The 27,724-nt window shown below is 40.0% G+C and overlaps 1 protein-coding gene and 1 long non-coding RNA gene across 2 annotated transcripts in view; one reads left to right on the forward strand and one right to left on the reverse strand.

Annotated features, from left to right (window-relative positions):
- Positions 1-9,952, reverse strand: part of LOC120532696 — a 75,907-nt gene extending 65,955 nt beyond the window's left edge. The window contains exon 1 of the long non-coding RNA XR_005634343.1: positions 9,628-9,952. This is a non-coding gene — a long non-coding RNA (uncharacterized LOC120532696). The remainder of the gene's footprint in view (positions 1-9,627) is intronic.
- A 13-nt stretch (positions 9,953-9,965) lies between these two features.
- hsd17b4 (hydroxysteroid (17-beta) dehydrogenase 4) overlaps positions 9,966-27,724 on the forward strand; it is a 203,241-nt gene continuing 185,482 nt past the window's right edge. Inside the window, exons 1-5 of the mRNA XM_039758980.1 lie at positions 9,966-10,111; positions 11,769-11,822; positions 16,291-16,398; positions 18,450-18,509; positions 18,884-18,905. Of these exons, the coding sequence (XP_039614914.1) occupies positions 9,979-10,111; positions 11,769-11,822; positions 16,291-16,398; positions 18,450-18,509; positions 18,884-18,905 (377 nt within the window). The 5' untranslated portion in view covers positions 9,966-9,978. The remainder of the gene's footprint in view (positions 10,112-11,768; positions 11,823-16,290; positions 16,399-18,449; positions 18,510-18,883; positions 18,906-27,724) is intronic.

Genomic DNA, 27,724 nt, shown 5'->3' on the forward strand with positions numbered 1-27,724 from the left:
CAGATCTGGGCAGTTTATGAAGCCCACTGCTCAGTCTGGCCATAAATCTGCTTTATAAAGCAGGACCCATTGACTAGAATGTGGCAAAATTAAATTTTGGCAAAATGGACTAGCCTGCCACATAATTTTTTCACTCTGATTTTTGGGGCGTCTTTGAATTCAGGGCTCTGTAGGTTGATCATTTTCATTTCCATCAAACGATGTGGCATCCTTTCGTTCCTAACACATTACCCAGTCTATATCAGTATAGATATCCAGGAGGATTTCTTTTTCCCATTGAGATCTGATGTGTTTTTAAAGTGTTCCTTTAATTTTTTTGAGCAGTTTATATTATATACATCCACCTTAATAAAAGGAAACATGTCTTTGTGTTTGTCTGTGTGCCTGCCCAGTTGCTAGATCTCCCGATGTTTTAAATAAGGAAGCATCAAAAACATTTTTAGTACTAAAATGCATAGCATTTGTCATTCCAATTGATGGCACATGACAAACATTAACACTGCTTTTACAAATCCCATACCAAATGGTATATAACAGAGACAGATGCATTGCACGGTGCACTGCAAATGATAACACAGGTCTTGGTCTAGATTTCAACCTGACTTAGAAGGTTAGCACATTAAGTCTATATATACTTGTACCTGTATATATCCATCTTATCTTGTCCTCATATTACAAATAAATTGTATTGTTTGGGCTATTCATTGAAAAATAGTTTATCACCATGTCCAAACCCCAACAGAGAAAGTGAAAATTATTTAATGTAGACTTTAAATCGTATAGATTTCTTTATATTTCTGGCATCCCAACTGGCAAGTGAAACAGGCATACTTTGGTGGGCAAAAAATAAATTTTTTTAAACACTACATTTATTTGGCAGTCCTGGATGGGCATCTTACCTAATTTTCCTTTAAAAAAAAATACTGTCATTGCTGAAGGCAACAGTGATATTTCATTAACTGATTCATTAACATCAATCAGTCAGTTTATCTTGTCATACTGTAGCACGTTTGATCTTTTATATCACTGCAATATTTTGAGAAATTAACTTCCGATTTTTATTTTCAGCCAGCTACTGAATAGATTTACAAACAAAAGATCAACAAGCAAAAGTTATAAATCAGCTGAAACATTTTCAAAATGCAGCAGGAACAATCTTAACTGAAAAGAGAGTTTTAGAAAATAGCAAAAATAGCATAGTGCCAGCCACCTGGACAAAGTTCTCTGCACCTGCCTTTGATGTTAGGTGTTCATTTTCTCCAGGATCCTATTGGCTGTGGTTGTTTTCCTCTCTTCTACAGCCATCTGTTTTAAAATTGGACTCTAATATTTGCCATTAAATCTATAATAGACTACCTATAGCTTTCAGAAATATATTAATGCATTTATTTTTACATTTTTACCTTTGTAATTATAATTTATCTTTACTTTTTGTGATACACTTTGGTTACACTTTTTGTATGAAAATGTTCCAAATAAATAAATGTTGATGTGAGGCAACTGCAGAGTTTCTCCAAAGAAAAAAGAATGGGTAAACAGGGATTCATTTGTTTACAGAATTTAAAAGTCCTCTTTTATTACCAGCACCCAGCTGCCTTCTGTTTGGAGCACATGCAACACATGCTGCCTTATAAAAGGCAAACAGTATAATTAAAGACCTTAGCCATCATGCACAATTGCTCCCAATTAGGGCGAAACATGTGTTGTGTACTCTGTATTATTTAACAGATACTGTATCATATATACTGCTCAAAAAATTAAAGGGACACTTTTTAATCAGAGTATAGCATCAAGTCAGTGAAACCTCTGGGCTATTGATCTGGCCAGTTAAGTAGCAGAGGGGGTTGTTAATCAGTTTCATCTGCTTTGGTGTTAATGAAATTAAGAACAGGTGCATTAGAGGGGCAACAATAAGATGACCCCCAAAACAGGAATAGTTTAACAGGTGGAGGCCACTGACATTTTTTCCCTCCTCATCCTTTCTGACTGTTTTTTCATGAGTTTTGCATTTGGCTACGGTCAGTGTCACTATTGGTAGCATGAGGAGATACCTGGACCCTGCAGAGGTTGAACAGGTAGTCCAACTTCTCCAGGATGGCACATCAATATGTGCCATTGCCAGAAGGTTTGCTGTGTCTCCAGCACAGTCTCAAGGGAATGGAGGAGATTCCAGGAGACAGGCAGTTACTCTAGGAGAGCTGGACAGGGCAATAGAAGGTCCTTAACCCATCTGCAGGACCGGTATCTGCTCCTTTGGGCAAGGAGGAATAGGATGAGCATTGCCAGAGCCCTACAAAATGACCTCCAGCAGGCCACTGGTATGAATGTCTCTGACCAAACAATCAGAAACAGACTTCATGAAGGTGGCCTGAGGTCCCGACATTCCCTAGTGCACCCTGTGCTCACTACCCGGCACTGTGGAGCCATAGAATACCAGAATTGGCAGGTCCACCACTGGCGCCCTGTGCTTTTCACAGATGAGAGCAGGTTCACCCTGAGCACATGTGACAGACATGATAGGGTCTGGAGAAGCCGTGGAGAACATTATGCTGCCCGTAACACCGTTCAGCATGACCGGTTTGGTAGTGAGTCAGTGATGGTCTGGGGAGGCATATCTATGGAGGGATGCACAGACCTCTACAGGCTAGACAACTGCACCTTGACTGTCATTTAGTATCGGGATGAAATCCTTGTACTCATTGTCAGACCCTATGCTGGTGCAATGGGTCCTGGATTCCTCATAGTGCACAACAATGCCCGGCCTCATGAGACTATGCAGGCAGTTAATGGAGGATGAAGGAACTGATACCATTGACTGGCCCCCATGCTCGCCTGACTTAAATCCAATAGAACACCTCTGGGACATTATGTTTCGGTCCATCCAACACCACCAGGTTGCACCTCAGACTGTCCAGGAGCTCAGTAATGCCCTGGTCCAGATCTGGGAAGAGATCCACCAGAACACCATCCATCGCCTCATTAGGAGCATGCTCCGACACTTCCAGGCATGGATACAAGCACGTGGGGGCCATACAAACTACTGAGTACGATTTTGAGTTGGTGCAATGAAATTTCGGTAAAATGGACTAGCCTGCTGCATTGATTTCCGGGGTGTCTTTGAATTTAGCCCCCTGTAGGTTGATAATTTTCATTTCCATCAAACAATGTGGCATCCTTTCGTTCCTAACACATTACCCAGTTCATATCAGTATACAATAGATTTCCAGCATGATTTTTTTCTCATTGAGATCTGATATGTTTTCAAAGTGTTCCTTTCATTTTTTTGAGCAATATATATATATATATATTGTAAAAGGAAGAGACTTGACACACGTAAAGAAAAGTTTGGGGCAGCCACCCGTATAATATTCCTAGCTGCAATGGATTTTAGATTTCATAACAATGAAGTTGACGGTACAGAGTCCAAGACTGAACTGCTGAAGGTTGTTAGAAATGGCGGTTTTATATGGTCAAACAGGAAGTGATGTTTCAGGCACCGGAACCGGAAGTGACATTCCTCTAGGGGTGGGAACCGGAAGTGACATTTTCCTAGGCACCGGAACTGGAAGTGACGCTCTTCTAGGCGCCGGAACTGGAAGTGACGCTCTTGATTCAGAAAGGTTTTCCCGCGGCTGGTCTGCAAAGATAATAGGAGAAGGTTTAATGCACTCCGCCCCCCCCTGGCCTGGCGTGGAATTACCTTCACTTGGTCCACACAACGTCCTCCTATGCGCACGTGTGTGACAATATATATATATATATATATACACTGTGTGCACAATTATTAGGCAAGTGAGTATTTTGACCATATCATCATTTTTAATGCGTATATTCCAACTCCAAGCTGTATTAACTTGAATGCTTATTGGATTTAAGCACGTCAGGTGATGTGTATTTGTGTAATGAGGGAGGGTGTGGCCTAAGGAGATCAACACCCTATATCAAGGTGTGCAGAATTATTAGGCAGCTAGTTTTCCTCAGGCAAAATGGGCCAAAAAGAGATTTAACTGACTCTGAAAAGTCAAAAATTGTAAAAAGTCTTTCAGAGGGATGCAGCACTTTTGGAATTGCTAAGATATTGGTGTGTGATCACAGAACCATCAAACATTTTGTTGCAAATAGTCAACAGGGTCGCAAGAAACGTGTTGAGAACAAAAGACGCAAATTAGCTGCCAAAGATTTGAGAAGAATCAAGCGTGAAGCTACCAGGAACCCATTATCCTCCAGTACTTTCATATTCCAGAGCTGCAACCTACCTGGAGTGCCCAGAAGTACAAGGTGTTCAGTGCTCAAAGACATGGCCAAGGTAAGGAGGGCTGAAACCCAACCACCACTGAACAAGAAACATAAGTTGAAACGTCAAAACTGGGCCAAGAAATATCTGAAGACAGATTTTTTCAAAGGTTTTATGGACCGATGAGATGAGAGTGACTCTTGATGGACCAGATGGATGGACCTGTGGATCAGTAATGGGCACAGAGCTCCACTCCAACGTGGAGGTGGGGTACTGGTATGAGCTGGTATTTTTAAAAGATGAGCTAGTTGGACCTTTTGCATTGAAGATGAACTCAAAATCAACTCCCAAACCTACTGCCAGTTTTTCGAAGACACTTTCTTCAAACAGTGATACAGGAAAAGACCATGATTTTTATGCAGGCCAATGCTCCATCACTTGCATCGAAGTTCTCCACTGCGTGGCCAGCCAGTAAAGGCCTTAAAGATGAAGGAATAATGACATGGCCCCTTCCTCATCTGACCTAAACCCTATCGAGAACTTGTGGGCACTTCTTAAACGTTAGATTTACGGGGGAGAAAAACAATACACCTCTCTGAAGAGTGTCTGGGAGGCTGTAGTCACTGCTCCACAAAAAGCTGATCGTCAACAGATCAAGAAACTGACAGACTCCATGAATGGAAAGGCTTATGACTGTTATTGGAAAGAAGGGTGGCTATATTGGTCATTGATTGATTGATTTATTTTTTTTGAAATGTCAGAGATGTTTATTTGTAAATTTTGAGGTGTTTGTTTATTATTCTCACTATAACAGATGAAAATAAACAAGTGAGATGGGAAAATTTTCATTGTTCCTTTAGTTGCATAATAAATCTGCACACTAATAGTTGCCTAATAATTGTGCACATATGTATTCTCCTGATGATGTTCACACTCACATTTCCTTTGTGAAACATTCAGGTTTCAGGTTTATTAACATTTTTGATTGACTGATAGCACTGTGTTTGTTCCATATTAAAATTAATCCTCAAAAATACAACTTGCCTAATAATTCTGCACTCCCTGTATATATTGTGAGCACAGGTCCGAACACCATCAGATAAACACCAGCACTTTATAAAACACATGTTTATTTAGTGTAAAGTCCACACAGCACACAGTGCTCCCACTCCAAACACCCCTATCCACGGACTTCTCTCTCAGTGTCCATGGGTCGCCTCTCTTCCTGCTGTCCCGGGAGCTTCGTCCTGCTTCCGCTCCTGACTCTAGCTCCCCGACTGTAGGAAGGTGGCCCCTTTTATTTCCACCTGGATGTGCTCCAGGTGCTTGATGACGTTCTTCCAGCAGCACTTCCTGGTGTAGCGGAAGTGCTGCCCTTGCACCCGGAAGCACTCCGGGCATCCCTGGAAGGTCCTTCCTCCATCTTCCCAGGTGTGGTGGAAGTGTTGATCTCCTGGGCTCCATGACACTCAGGGCACCCCCTGGCGGTGGCCACAGGCCCCAGTGGGCTTGAGCCTCCTTGCTCCATCCCTGTGGACCCCTCATCATCCAGGGCAGTTTCCCCCTCGTGGCCCATGGGACGTATAGACCACCTCCCGGTCCTCCCAGGCATCCCAGCTGGGTCTCTGACCCCCAGCCTCCTGTGAGTGATATAAATCACACTTTGGGAGGGAGACTAGGGAGATGTGACGTGATCTTCTCGGAAGACAATTTCAAGTCCTGCGAGAGACACTTTAACTTACTCCCAGCTCTTAAAACAATGACAAGCGACAAGCAAAACATGCAGCTCGTCAGCAGCAGAAAGCCAGTAGATGATCCGACCGCTTCTCCTTGCATGCGTTCAGACACCCTAAACCCCGAACCTCACTCACAACGCGAGCGGTAGAGACGCGAAGTGGCAAAAGGACAGCTGCTGTACAGGCTTTAAAATGATTAAAAGGCAGTGTGACAGCAGCAGCAGAAAGGCAGCAGATGATCCAACGGTATCTCCTTAGCATGCGTTCAGCCGCCCCATCACAACATGAGCAGCGTTATACGTCCCGCGAGAAAGAGATTTAACCATGCCCGGAGCCGTAAATAAAGGACAAGTATTGTTTTTACAACTTCACGCGAGACAAGGCAGTGAGACATCATTTAAAACAAGTCCACAGACATCTAACCTAGCAGTTGTTGGATTGCTTTTGGCAGACACGCTTCATGTGTTCCCAGCTCTTAAAACAACGACAAGCAACAAGCAAAACATGCAGCTCGCCAGCAGCAGAAAGCCAGCAGATGATCCGACTGCTTCTCCTTAGCGTGTGTTCAGCCACCCTATACCCCCCCGCCCCTCACAACGCGAGCGCCAGAGACACGAAGTGGCAAAAGGACAGCTGCTGTACAGGCTTTGAAATGATTGGGCAGTGAGACAAGCAAAATGGGCAGCTCACCAGCAGCAGAAAGACAGCAGATGATCCAACGGCATCTCCTTAGTGTGTGTTCACAACGTACAAGTATTGTTTTTACAAAAGTTTCAAAGTAAAAGTGAAAATAATGCATATGCAACAATTCCCATGAAAATAACAATCTCTTTAAATTGTATATCCAGGAAACCAAACCCAGGGGTGGTCGAGCAAAGCCACATATATAGCCACATATGTGCACCTGGGGATCACCATCCTGACTCAAGTCAAGTTAAAAGGTACCAACTAGGGACTGTGTTGTTTTTCACCCATAGTTCCTAAAGGCAGCCCATGGAACAAGCCTAGCCTCCACCTTCATACCGGAGCAGGCTCTGGCCCATCCAGTTAGAATGCAATAAAAATGGATGGTCCCCGGAAAATGGTGGCTTATTCTGTGATGGAGCGCTCATTGACAGACTGTTTTGTTGCTCGACTTTTATGGCTAAAGAACTGCTTTTTGAACTTTATTTTTTTGGGTCGACACCTTATAGTTAAAAGGGGTAGCCTAGCTGGTGCCCCATACATTCTCTTGATTCCTTGTACCCAACAGACCAAAATTTAGTAAATTAGTCACACAGGCTTAATCTTATATAACACCATGTAACTCATCTGTGAGTCTAAATTATATCTAGCATAGGCACTACCATTTTACATAGGTGACATCAATTTTCATCCATATTTCCACCACCAAATCAGTAGTTCGGCCAGATTAGTTCCCAGCATTTCACATATTGCTCAAAATAGTCCCACTGATTTTCTATGGGATTTTGTGGGCCAGTTGAGATGCAGGAATACTTCAGAATGTTGTTTGTGGCAATCACAACATAGTTCCAGTCCTGTACGTTGACAGTTGTCATCCTGGAAGACTCTGGCAGCCATTCTGTTTTCACTCTGGAGGTGAAACACAAAAACTAGCACAGCTTGTTCCAGCACTGCTTTTACACAGACAGTAGGTTTGTAAGTAATCAACAAAAGTTGGAACACCTATAGGAATTGTTAGCTGTCACTACATTATTTATTTGTGAGCACCATCTTTTGGCCACAGTTCTGGTGAAAATTAGCAGTAGACTGCAATTTATGCCACTGCTGGAAGACACTTTGTACAGTACGTTTTGATACACTAACTGCTTTATGTAGACTATGCCCTTTAGCACATTGGAATGTAATAACCTTCTTTTTTAACCAATCATTCTTGTCTGTCATGTGACCAATTTTTCATGGACAGAACCAAGCACATGTGTTACACCTCTGCTCCCTGTCACTCCACAAACCCTGTTGCACACAATACAGCTATCTGGAAAACAATATTCATACTGGGGTGCCCTCTGTTGGTGTATGAAGAACAAGTGAGAACAAGTATGAACGAGTCAGAATTTAACTGAACTACGTGCTTATGACAATAAACTTCAACTTGAATATGGGAGTCATTTGTGTGGAGTTTGAATGTTCTCCGTGCCTACTTGTTTTTTTTCTTTTGTGCAGTTAGTCTGGATTTTGTTCCACAACTGAATGATGTGAACATCAAGTTAATTGGTCTTTGTGTATTTAGGTGTAAGCTACAAAGGACTGACACTCCATTTTGGTTTGCTTCTCACTTATCCAACAGAGTCTAACTGGAAGGAATTATTTTATTATAGGAGGAGGAGGAGGTTGGAAGCATGCGCGTTGCCGCACCTTCCACACAACAAACCATCCAAACTGGAACCTGAGGACACCTCAGCACCATACTGGAACAGTGTGAGGTTTTTTTTTTTACATTGGCTGGAGTGCTCATCCTGCCACACCCGCCCCAGTCTTCCCTGCAAGTTGGAGTAATGTTGACTATTGAGTAGGCATATCTTATAGTAGGTATGTCATGAAATACAAGTGTTGTGTAGTGCTGTTGTCTATAGCCAGACACTTCTCAGTATTTCTACTGTGTAAATCACTTGAAATAAATATGAAATCCGATTACCTGTTCATTGGAGCTCCTGAATCACAGTTTGGAGGTCTGCAGCTAGACCATTTTGCCACTTTTCACTCAGTTCTGCTGGCTCAGGCATCAGCCCTAGTGCCACTGAACTACAGTAGATTAGCAAGTTAGAAAACTTATAAATGTATGACAAGTCAAATATTGAAAATTTAAGGGTGTCCACAACTGTTGCAGGGCAGCACGGTGGCGCAGTGGTAGTGCTACTGCCTCGTAGTAAGGAGACCTGGGTTCACTTCCCGGGTCCTCCCTGCGTGAAGTTTGCATGTTCTCCCCGTGGGTTTCCGAAGACATGCTGGTTAGGTGCATTGGCAATCCTAAATTGTCCCGTGTGTGTGCCCTGCGGTGGGCTAGCGCCCTGCCCGGGCTTAGTTCCTGCCTTGTGACCTGGGATTGGCTCCAGCAGACCCCCGTGACCCTGTGTTAGGATATAGCAGGTTGGACAATTACTGACTGACTGACAACTGTTGCAATTTCAGTACTACTAGGGACGTTCAAAAAGCGTCCGCACTTTTTAAAACTCTATTTATTAAGAGTTTCTAAAACAACATCACTTTTCTACATAGCAACCTTCGTTTACCATTCAATTACCCAGCGTCGTACCAATTTTTTAATGCCCAATTACTACTTCTCCCGCCTTCACCGTTTCCAATGAAAACTTTTTGAACGTCCCTCGTATGAACAACTTTTGCAATATTATAGATCATTTAATCCAGATTTAACACCTTCTAAATGTTACCTTAAGAATATTGGGCATATCAGATGTCCTGTCTTATTTACTCCATGTCTCTCCCTTAGCTTTTGGGTACAGAAACATTTTTCATTCAGTGCATTTTGATTTGCGCAGTCACGTGGGCGTCGGGAGTCGAGTCAGTTACCGTTGTTATTACGGGTTACATAATGTTTTTTTTATTTTCCACATACGTTTAAAACTAGTTTCCCAATGTCCGTAAAATTCAAACACATAACATGTTAACGAAACATACCTTTCAACTTTTCGAAATGCATCTCAGAATAACGATTTTTGTTAGACTTGGACTACGCGGCCACCGTAGATTGTCTTAACGACGCAAAGGCGCTTGGCTCGCTCCTCCGCTCCACTGCACGCAGGTTAGCTCAAGCAGGTGTCTGGATGCTTAAAACTTGACAGACACGTCCAGTGAATGTTATAATGATGGAATACACATGGTATGTGTATTAATTTCACGTTCTATATTTAGAGTTCTTTACCTCAGAAGCCCAGCTATTTTGGATCTACGTTTATCAGTTCGTCAGTTTCTCCTTACTACATTTCCCAGAGTGCACTAGGGCTGCGCGCAGAATGACTGCGACGCTGTATGATTGGCATTGCTTACAGATTGATTAACAGTGTCATAACACTAGTAGAGCAGAGTGAGATCGCTTTGTGCAGAATGTCTGCTCCTTTGAGGTTCGACGGGAGAGTGGTCCTGGTGACAGGGGCTGGAGGAGGCAAGTGCAACACACTAAATAATTACAGCATTCTTTGTGTTCATCTGTTACTACTTATGATATGTGAAGATATGGGAGTCTAACCCATGGAGATTTTAATTTCATTTAAGTGTGCAGAATACAGTTAATGGCTTTTCTGATGTTTCTAGAATGATTTCGTGCATCAGTTTTACACTGAAGTAACTTTATCCTCTCTTGCTTAAATGCACTGACACTGCTAAATACAGCTGCAGAATCAACGAAATAACCTGTTACCGCAAATTTTAGTTAAGAAAAGTGTCGCACTTCTTGGTTAACCTATCCATTGTCTCGAAGCAAATTTTAATTACACGTGTTCCGAGGTAGAGATAATACCTCCTCGCGATCCTTCTCAGAACAAGTGGCTTAGAAAGCTGATGGGTGGATGAACGGATTTACAATATCTTCAAAGCAAAGCATTATGATAGGATTCAGAACTGGAGATTGTGATTTTTTTTACTTCTACTATAGATCTATTCAATGCTAAAAAGGGAAGCCCAATTTGAAACTTTTATGGTTTAGGTTCAAGTGTATTTTCAAAGCTTAGCTAAGTTTAAACATTTTCTAAGGGATTAAACCATATAATATATGTAGAGTATTGCATATACTATAGTATAGTTCAAATAGCATGAATAAGTGCACATTAATAGTTTAACACTTGTAAATACCTGGAATTTTATATTAGTATGTATTTACGTTAGCACAAGTAAGAGTTTAGATTCTCAATTGAAAATAACCCATCTGTAATACAGTACATGTGGTCTGGTGTGATATTTTGCAGTTAAATTACTGCTTTTGTTTTATTTTAAAACTAAATGTAAATATTTAATGTGCTCTAAGTCTTGTCAGTGAGAATTGAATTAAATAAAAAAAACAACAGTGAAAAAAAATAATTGGGGTTATATGTGCAGTTCTCAGTAAGGATTATGTTCAGTAAAATTCACTTTTTTTCTTTACACAATCTTTGAAAGGTGTTGTTGAACATTGTAGGTTAGAGTTCCCCTCCATTTTGTTTTTCTTATTGTGCAATACAGAGTACCGGACAAAGTGCACAATATATCAGAGTAAACTGTGTGATAGGACAGTCTTACCCACTGCATTCATTAAGCTTAGGTAGTAAAAAACGCCAAGCTACAATACACTGGTTACCTTTTCCCAAAGCATCCTTTATATGTAAATAACAAAAAGTTAAAGTAGCACTTAATATGTCATATAATTTATAAGCTTAGAGTACACCAAGCTATCCCAGTAACTCACATGTGTAAACCTTTCAGCTTCCAAATAAACATGAAATATGTTTAAACATGGTCAATATGTGGGAAACATCTTAGATCTTTTACTTTTAACCTGCTTAAGAATGTACTTGGCAGTGAGGCCTGTTTATTACAGAAGAACAGCATGTATGTGTCTGAAATAAAGATGTAATGTTTCATTTAACTCCTATTTCCATTCTTTGTCATGCAATATTTTCCATTTTGTCCCATGGGAGATAAGTATAGTTGTCTATATAGTTAGAGTACAGTGAACCAAAGCATTATTTATTAGCTTTTTACTCCCATCAGAGAATTGGGGATGTTGATGCATTCTCTTGTTATTAATTGCTATTAATTCTCAGAATTACTTTTTATGATCTATACAGGACTGGGAAGAGAATATGCCCTGGCTTTTGCAGAGAGAGGAGCTTCTGTTGTTGGTGAGTTTTAAGGGCAAATACAGAGACACAGATGATACGTGTTATTATATAGTGGGTTGGATAATGGATGGATGTATGACTTATACAGCATTGTAATAAATTGTAAATGTAATTAGTTAAAAATCTGTGGTGGGCTGGTGCCCTGGGTTGGCTGGGATTGGATCCGGCAGTGAACCTGTAGTTAGGATATCGCAGAATGGATTAGTTAAAAATTTTGAGATACTTTAAAGTCAAGAGAGTCTACAACAGGAAATGTTGAAAAGACTAAAACCCATCTGTCCATCTTTATTTTGTTTGTAATAGTACTTTTTTATTTTTGTAATTGTTGATTTACAAAGCAGCTAACAAGACTACACACTTGCAAGAAAGTCTGGCAAAAGGTCCAGCAGTTGAAGATTACATGAATTATTAACATTAGCAAAATAAAGGTTTTACAAAATCTCTATATATAATCTTCATTTGAATCTTGATCTTTGTTTGTCCGCGAATGAATTAAAAGAAGAAGCACTAGATGGCAGTAGAGAGACAGTTAAAACATAGGCATTGCATTAAGAATCTCCTCCAGGCTTATACTACTGAAGACTGTAGTACTTCAGGCCTGGTTAGAGAATGAGATTGCCGAAGATAAACGGTACGTGCCTACGTAACATATAAATAAAACAAAGACAGTGGTTAAAATGAATGACAACATAACAGCACGTTCCGGAAATTATAATTGTTACGTTGTAGCCGGCGAGTGCTGCGCGTCTCACAGTTGTACCATGGCTTTCTCACATGTCAGTGAAGTGATCCCTATTTATGCTTTAAAGAGCCTGGATACCTATGTGTCCCCCTTTTATAACCATTGCTCCGTGTATATTGCCTTACTCTTGGGATTGCCACAAAGCAACCTGCGAGATTGGAGAAAGGTTGAGAAAACATCGTGAGAGGAAACGATAGCATCGTGAAAACGAGACAGACTGTGAATGGACAGAAGCAGAAATGCTCCTACACCACCACATAATTACTATTCTGACAGTGATTCCGAGTAGGCCATTCCTATCGAATCAATGTCCAAGGGTTTTCTTTTGTAATTTTGCTTCCCGTATAAAAAATCATAATGCTGTACGACGAAGGGCCCAGTTCACGACTGGCAGCCGCGTTTAAACAGGGAACCCTTCACAGACAACTTTAACAAGTGCAATGTATTTGGGCGCACATGACTAGTGATTATATGAAAAAGGTATACATTTATATAAAGGCTTATGAAAATGTATTTTATAGATAGATAGATACTTTATTAATCCCAAGGGGAAATTCACGCAATCCAGCAGCAGTATACTGATACAAAGAAACAATATTAAATTAAATAGTAATAAAAATGAAAAAAAATTTAAATAAAATTAATGTTCGCATTTACTCCCCGGGTGGAATTGAAGAGTCGCATAGTGTGGGGGAGGAACAATCTCCTCAGTCTGTCAGTGGAGCAGGACAGTGACAAACGTCTGTCACTGAAGCTACTCCTCTGCCTGGAGATGACACTGTTCAGTGGATGCAGTGGATTATTCATGATTGACAGGTGTTTGCTTAGTGTCCGTCGCTCTGCCACAGATGTTAAACTGTCCAACTTTAATCCTACAATGGAGCCTGCCTTCTTAAGTTTGTCCAGGCGTGAGGCGTCTTTCATCTTTATGCTGCCACCCCAGCACACCACCGCGTAGAAGAGGGCACTCGCCACAACCGTCTGGTAGAACATCTGCAGCATCTTACTGCAGATGTTGAAGGATGCCAACCTTCTCAGAAAGTATAGTCTGCTTTGACCTTTCTTACATAGAGCATCAGTATTGGCAGTCCAGTCCAATTTGTCATCCAGCTGCACTCCTAGATATTTAAAGGTCTGCACCCTCTGCACACAGTCACCTCTGATGATCACAGGGTCCATGAGGGGCCTAGGCCTCCTAAAATCCACCACCAGCTCCTTGGTCTTGCTGGTGTTAAGGTATAAGTACACGCAGAAGAAAAATGATTTAAAATGTTCAGACCAATAATTCAAAAACAATTAAAAATAAATAAACAAATGCAGACAAATTACAAATACAGACAATAATCTAGAGAACCATATCCTGGTGAGCTTTTGTTCATAACTTTAAACAGTATATAAAATATTGCATCTTATAGCTGAATCATATGTTCTGTCTTTGTTATTTCACTTTCTATTGTAGTAGGGTATTGTACCATGTTAGCCATTATGGATGCAAGGAAAATAACACCTTTTATTGGCTAACTTAAAAGATATTTGTAATATGCAAGCTTTCGAGGCAGCTTAGGCCCCTTCATAAGGAATATTGTGGAATGTTTTTATTGAAATCTCATATTATTTTTGGCCTTGTTTGTTTCTTATAGTTCATAATTTTGATCTAAAATAACCTAGGGTCGCCAAAAAAAAAGTTCCAGTTGGGTTTGCTGTGAATGCTGAATTTCTTCCAGAAGACTGCATTTTTTAAGTAAATCCAGTAAATCTGAAACAGTAAACTAATCCATGATTGAAGTAACACATAGTGTTTCCCTGTTTTAAGACCAACAAGTGCACAAATTTCAAATGTTTGACTTTCAAACCACAAAACTTGAACTTTCCTGAAAAATTTCCATGAAGAGTAAGTGTGCCATATTTCAACACAATCAGTCCACTGGGAGCCAAGTTGTTTTATATAGCCAGACAGACTTTGCAATAAGAGTAGCTGCTTTTCACATTATATTTTGTGTTTTTTGTTATGCAAACTCACCTAATAAAGTTCCAAAGAACATGAATCTAGGGCTCTTATGTAGTAAAACCATACTAGCTCCAGCTGCTTTCTCTTAGATATAGTATATGGAATTTTAATAGATACTTTGCTAATATGAAATGGATAAATAGATTGTTGTAGAGAGCTTTTAGTGAATAGATTATAAAATGAAGTAAGCCATTTGCATGAATTAACCAACTTAAGGTGACATCCATCTGGATAGCACCAACAATATATTTGCAATTTTTACTAAAGTAAAGATTTTCTTTTGGAAGGAAGACACCAAAGGTGAAAAGGTGTATCAATTAAAATAAAAATGGATATCAAGGCGAAAGTGCACTTTAAGAATACAGATAACAAATAACAAGAAACTGAGCAAAAAGAGTAAACGGGAGGAAAAGACCAATAACTCCCAGAAAAAATTACACATGCATGCAGAGCAAAAAGAATTCAACAAAATAACCAAGTATAACCTGTGCACAAACTTTATGTAGGTAAATTGATAATTATGGTTGTGGAACAAAATTTTATATAGATTAAGCTACATTCCGACAGTGGAGGGGCCGAGATCTCTGTTCCATATTTTACACAAAGAGAGAGGATGATAGGAGAAATTACATACAAGAGAAACCAGTGCAGAAACCATCTTAAAAAAAAAAAGTATGGGTCTCCATGGCTTGAGCAAAAATCAAAGTTGTCATTAAAAGGGAAAAGAGGAGAACTCTAAATCGTATACACAGAACGTGGAATGCCCTGAGAACATGGTCATCATAAAAATCATTTAGGGAGCAGATCCATCACTTAGACTATTAGAGTAAGAACACTCAGCTCAGCATCATTAAAATATTAAAAGTCGTGGATTTAACTGTGCCACCTGGGCACCTAGCCAGATTGTTTCTAGATTGTTACACTAGACTCCAAACAGCTCAAAAAGATTTTACTAAACCAAAATAAAGCTGGTCCAGTTTTAATTTAATTTTATTATTCATTTTTATTATTAAATTTTATTAAAAGGACGCTCTGTCAAAATGTACAGAGCTACCAAGGATCTCTCAAAGTCTAACAAAGACATGGAGAAAGTGAGATCTTAAAGCCCTCCATTTTTCTTGGGACAAGTCTGTATGGCTTATTTTAAGTTTTGGCTTCCTATCTTTGCAGCTAAATTAGAAATAAGTGATCTGATTTCAGAACAGTATCGTAAAGGTGGGGAAATGGTGAATATTGAAGAGATGAATCTGAAATGATTCATTTTAATATTAACTAAATGTGATTAGAAGGAAATATTTAACTTATCTTGGCAAATATATAGTTGATGTCGGCAACTAAATTAGAGGATAAGGCAGTCTCACCATTGCAGTATTGTTTACAAAATTCTTTGGTGGTAGTAGGTATTGTAGAAATAAAACTGACAAAAGTTAGTATAACTATCATCTAGTCCTTTGAAGAACTCTGCTTGTTCTGAATTTTTAATTTTCACCAATATTTATAAGGCATTACAGCTTTAATTAGTGTAAGCCAGTCATCCATCCTTGTATGTGCTGTGACTGTTCACATTTTCAGGTGTCCTTTTTAAGACCATTAACAGTGTGTAGAGTATGACATTAACAAGAAATGTCCACTGGATGACAGCATAGCATCATGAAACTATAAACGTATGTGAATTTGTATGCCTTTAGAAATCATGGTTTTTTTTTGCATATTTACAGTGAATGACCTTGGAGGTAGCACGAAAGGAGAAGGCAGAAGTACTTCAGCTGCTGACAAAGTTGTTGATGAAATCAGAGCTAAAGGAGGAAAAGCTGTAGCTAACTATGGTATTGTGACAGCCTTTGTATATAATGTGCTTAGCTGTTGGATTCTTAATCTATATTGTACCCGTTGTCTTTTAAAATAATAGTTTCAGTAAATTTTGACAAAGATGCAAATTTCTACATCATTAATTTCTTCTTAACATAGATACTTTCAACCCAGTGATACAGTGCATCCGGAAAGTATTCACAGCACATCACTTTTTCCACATTTTATTATGTTACAGCCTTATTCCAAAAAAATAATTTTTTTCCTCAGAATTCTACACACAGCACCCCATAATGACGTGAAAAAAGTTTACTTGAGATTTTTGAAAATTTATTAAAAATTGAGAAAGCACATGTACATAAGTATTCACAGCCTTTGCTGTGAAGCTCAAAATTGAGCTCAGGTGCATCCTGTTTCCCCTGATTATCCTTGAGATGTTTCTGCAGCTTAATTGGAGTCCACCTTTGCTAAATTCAGTTGATTAGACATGATTTGGAAAGGTACACACCTGTCTATATAAGGTCCCACAGTTGACAGTTCATGTCAGAGCACAAACCAAGCATGAAGTCAAAGGAATTGTCTGTAGACCTCCGAGACAGGATTGTCTTGAGGCACAAATCTGGGGAAGGTTACAGAAAAATTTCTGCTGCTTTGAAGGTCCCAATGAGCACAGTGGCCTCCATCATCCGTAAGTGGAAGAAGTTCAAAACCACCAGGACTCTTCCTAGAGCTGGCCGGCCATCTAAACTGAGCGATCGGGGGAGAAGGGCCTTAGTCAGGGAGGTGACCTAAAATCCGATGGTCACTCTGTCAGAGGTCCTCTGTGGAGAGAGGAGAACCTCCCAGAAGGACAACCATCCCTGCAGCAATCCACCAATCAGGCCTGTATGGTAGAGTGCCCAGGTGGAAGCCACTCCTTAGTAAAAGGCACATGGCAGCCCGCCTGGAGTTTGCTAAAGGCACCTGAAGGACTCTCAGAACGTGAGAAACAAAATTCTCTGCTCTGGTCTGATGAGACAAAGATTGAACTCTTTGGTGTGAATACCAGGTGTCACATTTGGAGGAAACCAGGCACCGCTCATCACCAGGCCAATACCATCCCTACAGTGAAGCATGGTGGTGGCAGCATCATGCTATGTGGATGTTTTTTCAGTGGCAGGAACTGGGAAACTAGTCAGGATAAAGGGAAAGATGACTGCAGCAATGTGCAGAGACATCCTGGATGAAAACCTGCTCCAGAGCGCTCTTGACCTCAGACTGGGGCGACGGTTCATCTTTCAGCAGGACAACGACCCTAAGCACACAGCCAAGATATCAAAGGAGTGGCTTCAGGACAACTCTGTGAATGTCCTTGAGTGGCCCAGCCAGAGCCCAGACTTGAATCCGATTGAACATCTCTGGAGAGATTTTAAAATGGCTGTGCACCAACGCTTCCCATCCAACCTGATGGAGCTTGAGAGGTCCTGCAAAGAGGAATGGGCGAAACTGGCCAAGGATAGGTGGGCCAAACTTGTGGCATTATATTCAAAAAGACTTGAGGCTGTAATTGCTGCCAAAGGTGCATCGACAAAGTATTGAGCAAAGGCTGTGAATACTTATGTACATGTGATTTCTCAGTTTTTGTATTTTTAATAAAGTTGCAAAAACCTCAAGGAAACTTTTTTCATGTTGTCATTATGGGATGTTGTGTGTAGAATTCTGAGGAAAAAAATTAATTTTTTGGAATAAGGCTGTAACATAACAAAATGTGGAAAAAGTGATGCGCTGTGAATACTTTCCGGATGCACTGTATGTTATGATGAGCTGTGATGATTTTCTTTCTTGTTATTTGTAAAATTAATATTTTGATCTTTTTCTCATTAATAGTATCTCGTTCAGAGTGTTCTGAAATTGTGCTTTATTACTTTTATTGATTCTATTATAAAATTAACATTTGTTTACTTTGTCTTTTAGAAATTAATGCCTAGTAAAGTTTCTAAATGTATTCATTATAGCTGCCTATCTACCTGTCATTTTCAATAATGCACTCTGATATTAAAGCTTTTTTTGTTTTCTTTGCAAAATGCAGACTCAGTGGAAGATGGTGAACGATTGATTCAGACAGCTTTGGATGCATTTGGAAGAATAGGTATTTTTTAATGAAACACAGTATTGTTATAGCTGAATTTCAGATGTGGCAATCTTTTTAAATTATGTGAGAAAAATAGAATATTTCAATATATCTACTATAAATTTAGGTTCAGCAGAAAATGCAATGGTATGTTTAGTTTGTTAAGTACTTTAAAATATCTAGAGCTACAAGAGGATGCCTCTTTAGGGGTTGAATGTTTAGAGCAAAACTTTGGTAGTAATACCTAAATGAAAATTGTGCGACGCTTTTGCCTAACACAGACTTAAGAGTACCGGCTATGCCATATTATATTTTAACCTGAGAATAGATCATTGTAGACAACATGTTACTCCATATGCAATAAAAATGTGCCTTTTCTTCTTTTTTGATAGATATTCTTGTTAACAATGCTGGGTGAGTATTCTTAACATCAAATGTACAGTTTGTGCATGTTATTTATTTTTTAATTCATGAATAGCTTATTTGTTTGTAGTATGGGTCAATTGTAAACACAATCATTCAAATAGTTATCTGATTTGACCTTAATCCTATCTAATAATTTGATATGTACTGTAGTTCAAGTCATAATTTTTAAGAGCTGTTTTTTGTTTCATTCTGCTTTTTGTGATGTTTTTCTGTCATCCAACCCAAAAATATCATAAATGCATATTGAAATGTTAGGCTTTGTGTGTAGCCACATTGAACCAAAAAACTATGTGCCAGTATAGTGTATTTTTTCAGAGGTTTTACAAAAAGCTTCATGTATCAATTTAACTTGTGTGTAGCATTTTATAATGGTTTAAATGTTATTTTGCCAAAATTTTCCTACTCAGGTTTGTCAGTGTTGAAGATTTCGCAGCACCTAAGTTCAATTTTTAACAATTTGGTACAGAGTTAAAATGCAGAGATGATAATTGAGAATATTTGTATGTAAGATACACTATTTTTGTTTATTTTGAAATTTGATAAACATTAACTTTGTAAAAATCAGTAATGGTCTTAACTAGAGGTTAATGTCAGATAAAATCATATTTAAATGAATGTGTAACTAGAGGGCTTTGCCCCCTGCTTGCTTCGTTCACCAACCACCCAACCCCTTGCCACCGCCTGCGCTATGTGCCATTGTGATAAAGGGGGCTGAACGCACCCCATGGAGACATGGTCGCTTCTCCAGAACCATCCTTAAATGGTAATACAATGGGGAAAAAAAGAGTGGGTTTTTTTTTAACTCCTCTTTGCTCGATCAGCTGCTTGCTTGCTGTTGCTGCCATGCCGCACGATCTGTGTCTCATGCAGCGCTTTGAACGTTTAAAAACCTGTACAGCAGCTGTCCTTTTACAGTATCTCACTGCCTTGTCTCTCTTCTGCCCCAGACATCGTCAAACACTATTCAATCTCTCTTCGCTGTTCCGTTATTTCACCGTGTAATATTTTCTGCTTGTTTGCACTAATGCAGTCTTTACTATCATTTTTTGAGACTTTCGAATTTTCCTTCTTCCATTATCTCTAACCTGCTCTGCATGTGTATGGCACCAATGTTTTTGAATTCTTTACAATGTTCTACTTTATCATCTACTCTTTGTCTTTTGCCAGCCCCGGGTATAGTTAAATCTCTTGGCACAAAGTCTAGTCTAGCAGGATGTAAAAGTGTCTTTCTGAAAAAGTCACATCCCATCTCTCTTAACACATCTCGTCCCAAGTTTTTAGCATAATTATCTATTCATTCTCTGAAATTGTGTTTTTCAGTACAGCATTAAGTAGGAAATTAAGAGATAACAAACATTTGTTACATGTATAATGTGTCTTGCTTCATTTTCAAAAAAATCTACAACTGTAAAATATGAATAACTGCTCAGCTGACCTCCACAAAGTATAGAAAGGATTCTGCACATTTTACTGAATCACTTTAGGGTTTCTTTAGAGCTTCTTGGTTTTCTCTTCATATGTGATTGTACTTTTTTCCATTTCCAAGTACCCTTAAAAATGGGGGAGATTAACTAACTGATCACGCTGTAACCTAAGTTAGCTTTAAATATCAAGTTTAGTGGCAGATAAATATAAGATTATTTCTTAATAAGATGTAGATAATTAAAACCTGAGCCATTTACAGTGGCTTCAGAAAGCATTCATATCCCTTCACTTGTTTACAGATTTTGTTATGTTGTAGCTTTATGATAAAATAGTTAAAATTCATGTTTCCCCTCATTAATCAACATTCAGGATCCCAGAATTGAAAAGAGTAAACAAAATATTATAAAGTTTTGCAAATTCATTAAAAAAAAAACCTGAAATATCATATTGACACAAGTATGATGATAATTTACTGGGTACTTCATTGAAGCGTTTTTGGCAGTTATTACTGCCTGGATTCTAGATAGATAGATAGATACTTTATTAATCCCAAGGGGAAATTCACATAATCCAGCAGCAGTATACTGATACAAAAAAAAAATTTAAATTAAATAGTAATAAAAATGCATGTAAAAGCAGACAATAACTGAGTAATATTAGCATTTACTCCCCCGGGTGGAATTGAAGAGTCGCATAGTGTGGGGGAGGAATGATCTCCTCAGTCTGTCACTGAAGCTACTCCTCTGCCTAGAAATGACACTGTTCAGTGGATGCAGTGGATTCTTCATGATTGACAGGAGTTTGCTTAATGCCCGTCGCTCTGCCACATGTTAAACTGTCCAACTTTACTCCTACAATAGAGCCTGCCTCCTTAACAAGTTTGTCCAGGCGTGAGGCATCTTTCATCTTTATGCTGCCTCCCCAGCCCAGCACACCACCCCGTAGAAGAGGGCACTTGCAACAACCGTCTGCTAGAACATCTGCAGCATCTTATTGCAGATGTTGATGGACGCCAACCTTCTAAGAAAGTATAGTCAGCTCTGACCTTTCTTACACAGAGTATCAGTATTGGCAGTCCAGTCCAATTTGTCATCTAGTTGCACTCCCAGATATTTTTAGGTCTGCGCCCTCTGCACACAGTCACCTGTGATGATCACAGGGTCCATGAGGGGCCTGGGCCTCCTAAAATCCACCACCAGCTCCTTGGTCTGCCTGGTGTTAAGGTGTAAGTGGTTTGAGTTGCACCATTTAACAAAGTCTTTGATTAGCTTCCTGTACTCCTCCTCCTGCCCACTGCTGATGCAGCCCACAATAGCAGTGTCATCAGCGAACTTTTGCACGTGGCAGGACTCCGAGTCATATTGAAAGTCTGATGTATATAGATTGAACAGGACCGGAGAAAGTACAGTCCCCTGCGGCGCCCCTGTGTTGCTGACCACAATGTCAGACCTGCAGTTCCCAAGATGCACATATTGAGGTCTGTCTGTAAGATAGTCCACGATCCATGCCACCAGGTGTGAGTTGACTCCCATCTCAGTCAGCTTGTCTCTAAGAAGCAGAGGTTGGATGGTGTTGAAGGCACTGGAGAAGTCCAAAAACATAATTCTTACAGCACTACTGTCTCTGTCCAAGTGGGAGAGCGTAGCATAGTGTAAGTGTAGCATATAGATGATGGCATCCTCCGCTCCCACCTTCTCCTGGTATGCGAACTGCAGAGGGTCGAGGGCGTGGCGGACCTGTGGGCTCAGGTGGTGAAGCAGCAGCCGCTCCATGGTCTTTATCAGATGTGACGTCAGAGCAACAGGCCGGAAGTCATTCAGCTCACTAGGATGTGATACCTTTGGGACTGGGGTGATACAAGATGTTTTCCAAAGCCTTGGGACTCTCCCCAGTTCCAACGCACAGGCCTTCAGCAGTCGTGGCGATATACCATCTGGACCCGCTGCTTTGCTGGCACGAAGTCTTCAGTCTTCCGTGCTGTACTCCGCCCTCCGTCAATCGGACCAAACAGTCACTTAAAACTAAAAAGGCCGCAGCCTGGCTGGGACGCTGCAATACTTTAGAATTTTACTGGTTTCATAATCTCTTATCTGCCTTTTTTTCTCTCCAACGCCTTTGGATGTCTGTTCTCCGTATTGTCCTTATATGCTTTATATGTGTTGAGAGCACAGGACATGTGTGTACTACATGCTTTTACACGACTGACTGTTTTGTGATGCATGTGTTCTTGTATGATATAATTTGTGAATAGGGCATGTCTTGCAAGAATCTCATGTTCCACGTCCCCTCGAGACGGCCCTGGCACAGTCTCTTGGCACCAAGTCTCATGTTTACGGTCCCCACGAGACGCTTTCTGGCAAGTTTGTTTTGTCTTGCGGGTCTTGTAAATGTCTTTCAAAAACTTCTGAGAAAATCATGTATCGTCGCCTTGCTTTTGCATTCCAGGATTTCTTTTTATAATAGAGAGATATGTGATCTCCAAGGGGGCACATGGCTCCCCGAACACACCAGCCACAAGCACAAGTATTGCACCAAACAAAAGTTTTATTTCTGTCCTTTCTTTGGGCACACATCCAAATAACTGTTTCCACAGCACCAAGCACGATACAGAACACAGAAAGAACCCTTGGCTTTCACTTTTCTCTAATCCTTCCTCCACTGGCAAGCTTCGTCCCTCTTTTTCCTGATGCAGGTTCCCTGAGTAGTGGCAGCTGGCTTCTTTTAAAGGGCACCCGGAAATGCTACATGCATCCAGTGATCTTCTTCTGGCAGCACTTCCGGGTGTGGTGGAAGTGCTGCACCAAAGGGCTCAGCCTTTCCTGCAACACCCCATAGCAGCGCCCACAGAACCTAACGGGGCTGCAGCAAACTCCATGGAGCCCTGTGGGAATCCGAGGCACTGCTGCAACCCAGGGTGCCGCCCTCTTGCATTCTGGGGGAGGCAGTGCAGTAAAAAGGCTGGCTTCCCCCATCTACATTACAACAAAGTCCCGACAGTTTTCCCATAAGACAGTCTATAAAAATTTTGTTACTATGAAATACATTCAACAGATACTTTCATTACAATGAAGTGCCCAAAAGACATTGAAATGCCTGAATGAATCATTCACTGAACAGTGAGTTCTGTGGTCGCACCTCAATTTTGCACAGTAATCTCCGAACATTGTAAATGTTTCTTTTTCTTCAAACTTTCCCTGTACTGTTTTTTTTTTTTTTTGCAGTGCTTGTTTTCCGTTTTTTTTCTGTGATACATTTTGCTTATTGCTCCTCAACATTTGTAAAACATTCATTGGAATTTAACTCATTGTCACCCTCCTATAGAAATGTCAGACACAAAAAAACGACAACAGTTCAAATAAAAAAAAACTGTTTGCCGCTCTTGATTCCGGCAAAAAGAAAAAAAGGCGGCAGTGAATTCGGTATTTGGCCATTGACACTGTCAGCTTTTGTGAAAGAACGAGCAAAAATAGAAGAAAAATATCAGGTTGCAAACCTTGAGCCTCAGCGCAAAAACATATACGAACTGCTGCATTTGAAGACATCGAAAAAGCAGTTTTTATGTGGTTCAGTGATGCTCTTTCAGGAAATATTCCTATTGGTGGAACACTCATTCAAGAAAAAGCGAAGGCACTGTCAATCTTCTTGGGCCACGAAGATTTTACTGCCAGCTGGGTGGGGCTAATTCACTTTCGGGATCGTTTTAGAATTGCAGCCAAAGCAATCTGTGGAGAAGAATCTTCAGTTCCAATTGAAAAAGCAAATGAATAGCGTGCTGGTGAAATCAGGAAAATCATTTCAGCTTACGAGCCTGAAGACATCTACAATGCTGATGGGACTGGAATCTTCTACCAGTTGCTACCACATCACGTGTTTCCGTGCCAAGGAGGATAAAAAATATATATTGTAAAGGTTGACAGGTCTACTTTGCTGCAATTCAACTGGCAATCGCAAAGTTATTCCCCTCTTTATTGGCAAGCCGACCAATCCTCTATGTTTTAAGTGCTTTATATTCCTTCTCTGCGAGTATAAAACAAACCAGCAAGCTTGGAAGACTCAAGACATTTTGGGAAACTGGCTGCATTAGCTTGACAAGGATATTGTGACACCTGAGTCACTGTCTTGCACCCCAAAACACGAGGCTGTCTTAGTACTTTAACAAAACCAGCTTTATTCAACTTGAAACAGGGAGAGTTATTTATTGCAGCGAGAGCTACCACGCCTGTTTGCTGTGCTGTGTATAGGGGAAAGTTGGGGCCAGGTCAGTGGCCAAGTTATACTGTTCCCTGCATTTATAATGTTTCTTGTGTCACACATCGAAGACAGGCGCTTATAGCGCAATCTCAATTGGCTCGGTGCTGTGAGCCTGCCATTACCCTGGTAACGGACAAGTAAGCTTCCACAGATGTGGCAATCATGCTTTGGGATGCACTTGGGGGGGGGGGATGGCTTGAGGGCAGGGGTAAATCCTAAAACAGTTCAGAAACCTCACAATATGAAGAACAATCTGATTGATAACTGTGCTGCCCACATTTAGATAATGTTTGCGTTGAGTTCCTCCCACCCAATTGAATATTGGATTTGGGTCTCATTCGCACCGTGAAAGTGTATTATCGCAAGGAAATGCTGAGAAAAATTCTCATCAGCACAACTTCTACACAGGAGGAGATGAAAATTAAAAGAATCGCATTACTATGAAATTTTCATTACAACTAAATATTTTTAGGTCCCTTCTACTTCGTTTTAAAAGAATTTTACCTGTATTTGCTTGTGATGATTATCCCCAGATATTTAAACTGTTTTGATATTAACAGAGTGCTGTCCAGTCTAGATTGATATGCTAGAGCAGAGGGTCTCCAACTCTGATCCTGTAACAGTTAGGTTAGGTGGTCATGTTTAGGATGTCTTCACATCTCATTTCTGTTAATTACTTCATTAAAATGAAAGATAGAGAAGTTAAGTTTGCAGCAAAAACTGATCACTAATTAAGAAAAGGTTTACAATGAAAATCAGCAGCCACAGTAGCACTCTAGGACCAGAGCTGGAGACCCATGTGCTAGACCGTTCACTGGAAAAAGCACACTATTGTTCAGCTTGATTTACAATATAGAGATCTTATGAAAATCTTCTGTCATGTTCAAGATTAATGATAAAGGTGATTGTGAGTCTGACATATAAAGCACCATATCGTATGCATATAGTGATATTTTCTGTTCGAGTCCTTCTCTGATAATTCCCTTTATCTCTGGTTTGTTCCAAAGATGAATAGACAGTGGTTTAATGGTTAACACAAAAAGCATTGGTGAAGTGAACACCTTTGTCAATTATTTCTAATTTGAAGTATTCAGAATTTGTGTTATTAATGCAGACTGAGGCTTCTGGACTGGTATAGAGTAATTTAATCCATGCATGTATATTGTGGCCAGTATTCTGTTTTTTTCAAGGTGCTGCATATGAGTGGTACAACTTTGTTACTGCTTACCTTGTGTAAACTAAATTAGATATTACATCGGACTACCTATACCTGCATTAATTACTCAATAGTGGAGACATCATTCTATTCGATAAAGTGTAGAAGAATCCTTTCTTCAAATTGGCTGGCCCATCACTGACTTGGCTGTAGAGTGGTCAGCAAAAGGGAGGTAGCTAGTTGGCTGAAGTGTGGAAGACTCTTAACTGTGACTGTGTTGTCTGGCTCCTTTTTTACAGTCTTGCCATGGTTCTACAATTAACTGATGGACAGATATTGTTGTTTTTCATTTATATTAATTAGTTTCTTCCTTGTTTTTGATGTATTTGAACAAATCTGTATCTTTATTTGTGATAGTTCTGTGTTTAGTGAATGGTATAATCTATTCTTGCATTTTGCCTTGTAGTTTGTACTATTGTATTATCTTTCTGAGTTGACAATGAATGATTGGTCCTCTAGGTCTGTGAAGAGGATTACTTGCATTCTGTTTTGCATATTGTATTTACTCCATTTTTTGACACCCATTCCATGCCCACCCTACCTGGAAGGGGGTTTCTCTCTGAATTGCCTTTACCAAGAATTCTTCAATTTTTCCCTACAAGGTTTTTTTTTTTTGTTTTCTTAGGGAGTCAAGGCTGGGGAAGCTGTCAAAAAACTGGGCTTTGGTTTATACATGAAATACAGTAAATTGTTGTTAATCACTCTCATTCTAATCCAATATGTGTTTTAGTTGTTATGCTGCTATAATGAACATTGCGTTAGCTTCAAAAATACAACCAACAATGTAAATTTACTGTTGCCAATTAAAGTATGCTGTTTTAACAGGTCTGCTAACTATCCTTCATTGGCAATTATGCTCTGATTTTAATGCAATAAAGACTGTGTCATCAGAACGGTCTGCCTCATGCTTCAAATTATTATGAGCAGAACCACATATATATTTGGCAAATGTGAATGTTTTGGATAAACTTCTTCTTCTTCTTCTTTTGGCTGCTCCTGTTAGTGGTCGCTACAGCGGATCATTTGCTTCCATATCTTTCTGTCCTCTGCATCTTGTTCTGTTACACCCATCAGCTGAATGTCCTCTCTCACCACATCCATAAACCTTCTCTTAGGCCATCCTCTTTTTCTCTTGCCTGGCAGCTCTATCCTTAGCATCCTTCTCCCAATATACTCAGCATCTCCCCTCTGCACATGTCCAAACCAATGCAATCTTCGCCTCTCTGACTTTGTCTCTAAACTGTCCAACCTGAGCTGACCCTCTAATGTACTAATTTCTAATCCTGTCCATCCTCGTCACACCCAATGCAAATCTTAGCATCTTTAAATCTGCTACCTCCAGCTTTGTCTCCTGCTCTTTGATCAGTGCCACCGTCTCCAACCCATATAACATAGCTAGTCTCACTACCGTCCTGTAGACCTTCCCTTTCACTCTTGCTGATATCTGTCTGTCACAAATCACTCCTGCCACTCTTCTCCACCCGTTCCACCCTGCTTGCACTCTCTTTTTCACCTGTCTTCCACAATCCCCATTACTGTGTACTGTTGATCCCAAGAATTTAAATTCATCCATCTTCGCCAACTCTACTCAACTCTACTTTGGAAAAACTAACCATACATATTTTATTTTGGTATTAACTTGACTTTTGTAGAGTAGCCACAGGTTAGTCTGGTTAGAAAATGGATGGATGGTCGAATTGACGAGTGTAGCCGTGTTCATTACATTCAGAGAATGAAAGCGAAGCCTCCGTTTGTTTATTGGGGCAATGTCGATGCATTAAAAATAAATTAAGTTTGCTAACTTTTGTAAGTCATTCATTCAAATGTGTGACTTAGGTTAAAAGATTGTAGCTCACACATGAGTTGTTGGTCATATTATCATATGCTCTAAACAAGCATAAATAATGTTTTTTTG

This window comes from Polypterus senegalus, chromosome 7, assembly GCF_016835505.1.
Source record: "Polypterus senegalus isolate Bchr_013 chromosome 7, ASM1683550v1, whole genome shotgun sequence".
In the NCBI taxonomy this organism is placed as follows: domain Eukaryota; kingdom Metazoa; phylum Chordata; class Cladistia; order Polypteriformes; family Polypteridae; genus Polypterus; species Polypterus senegalus.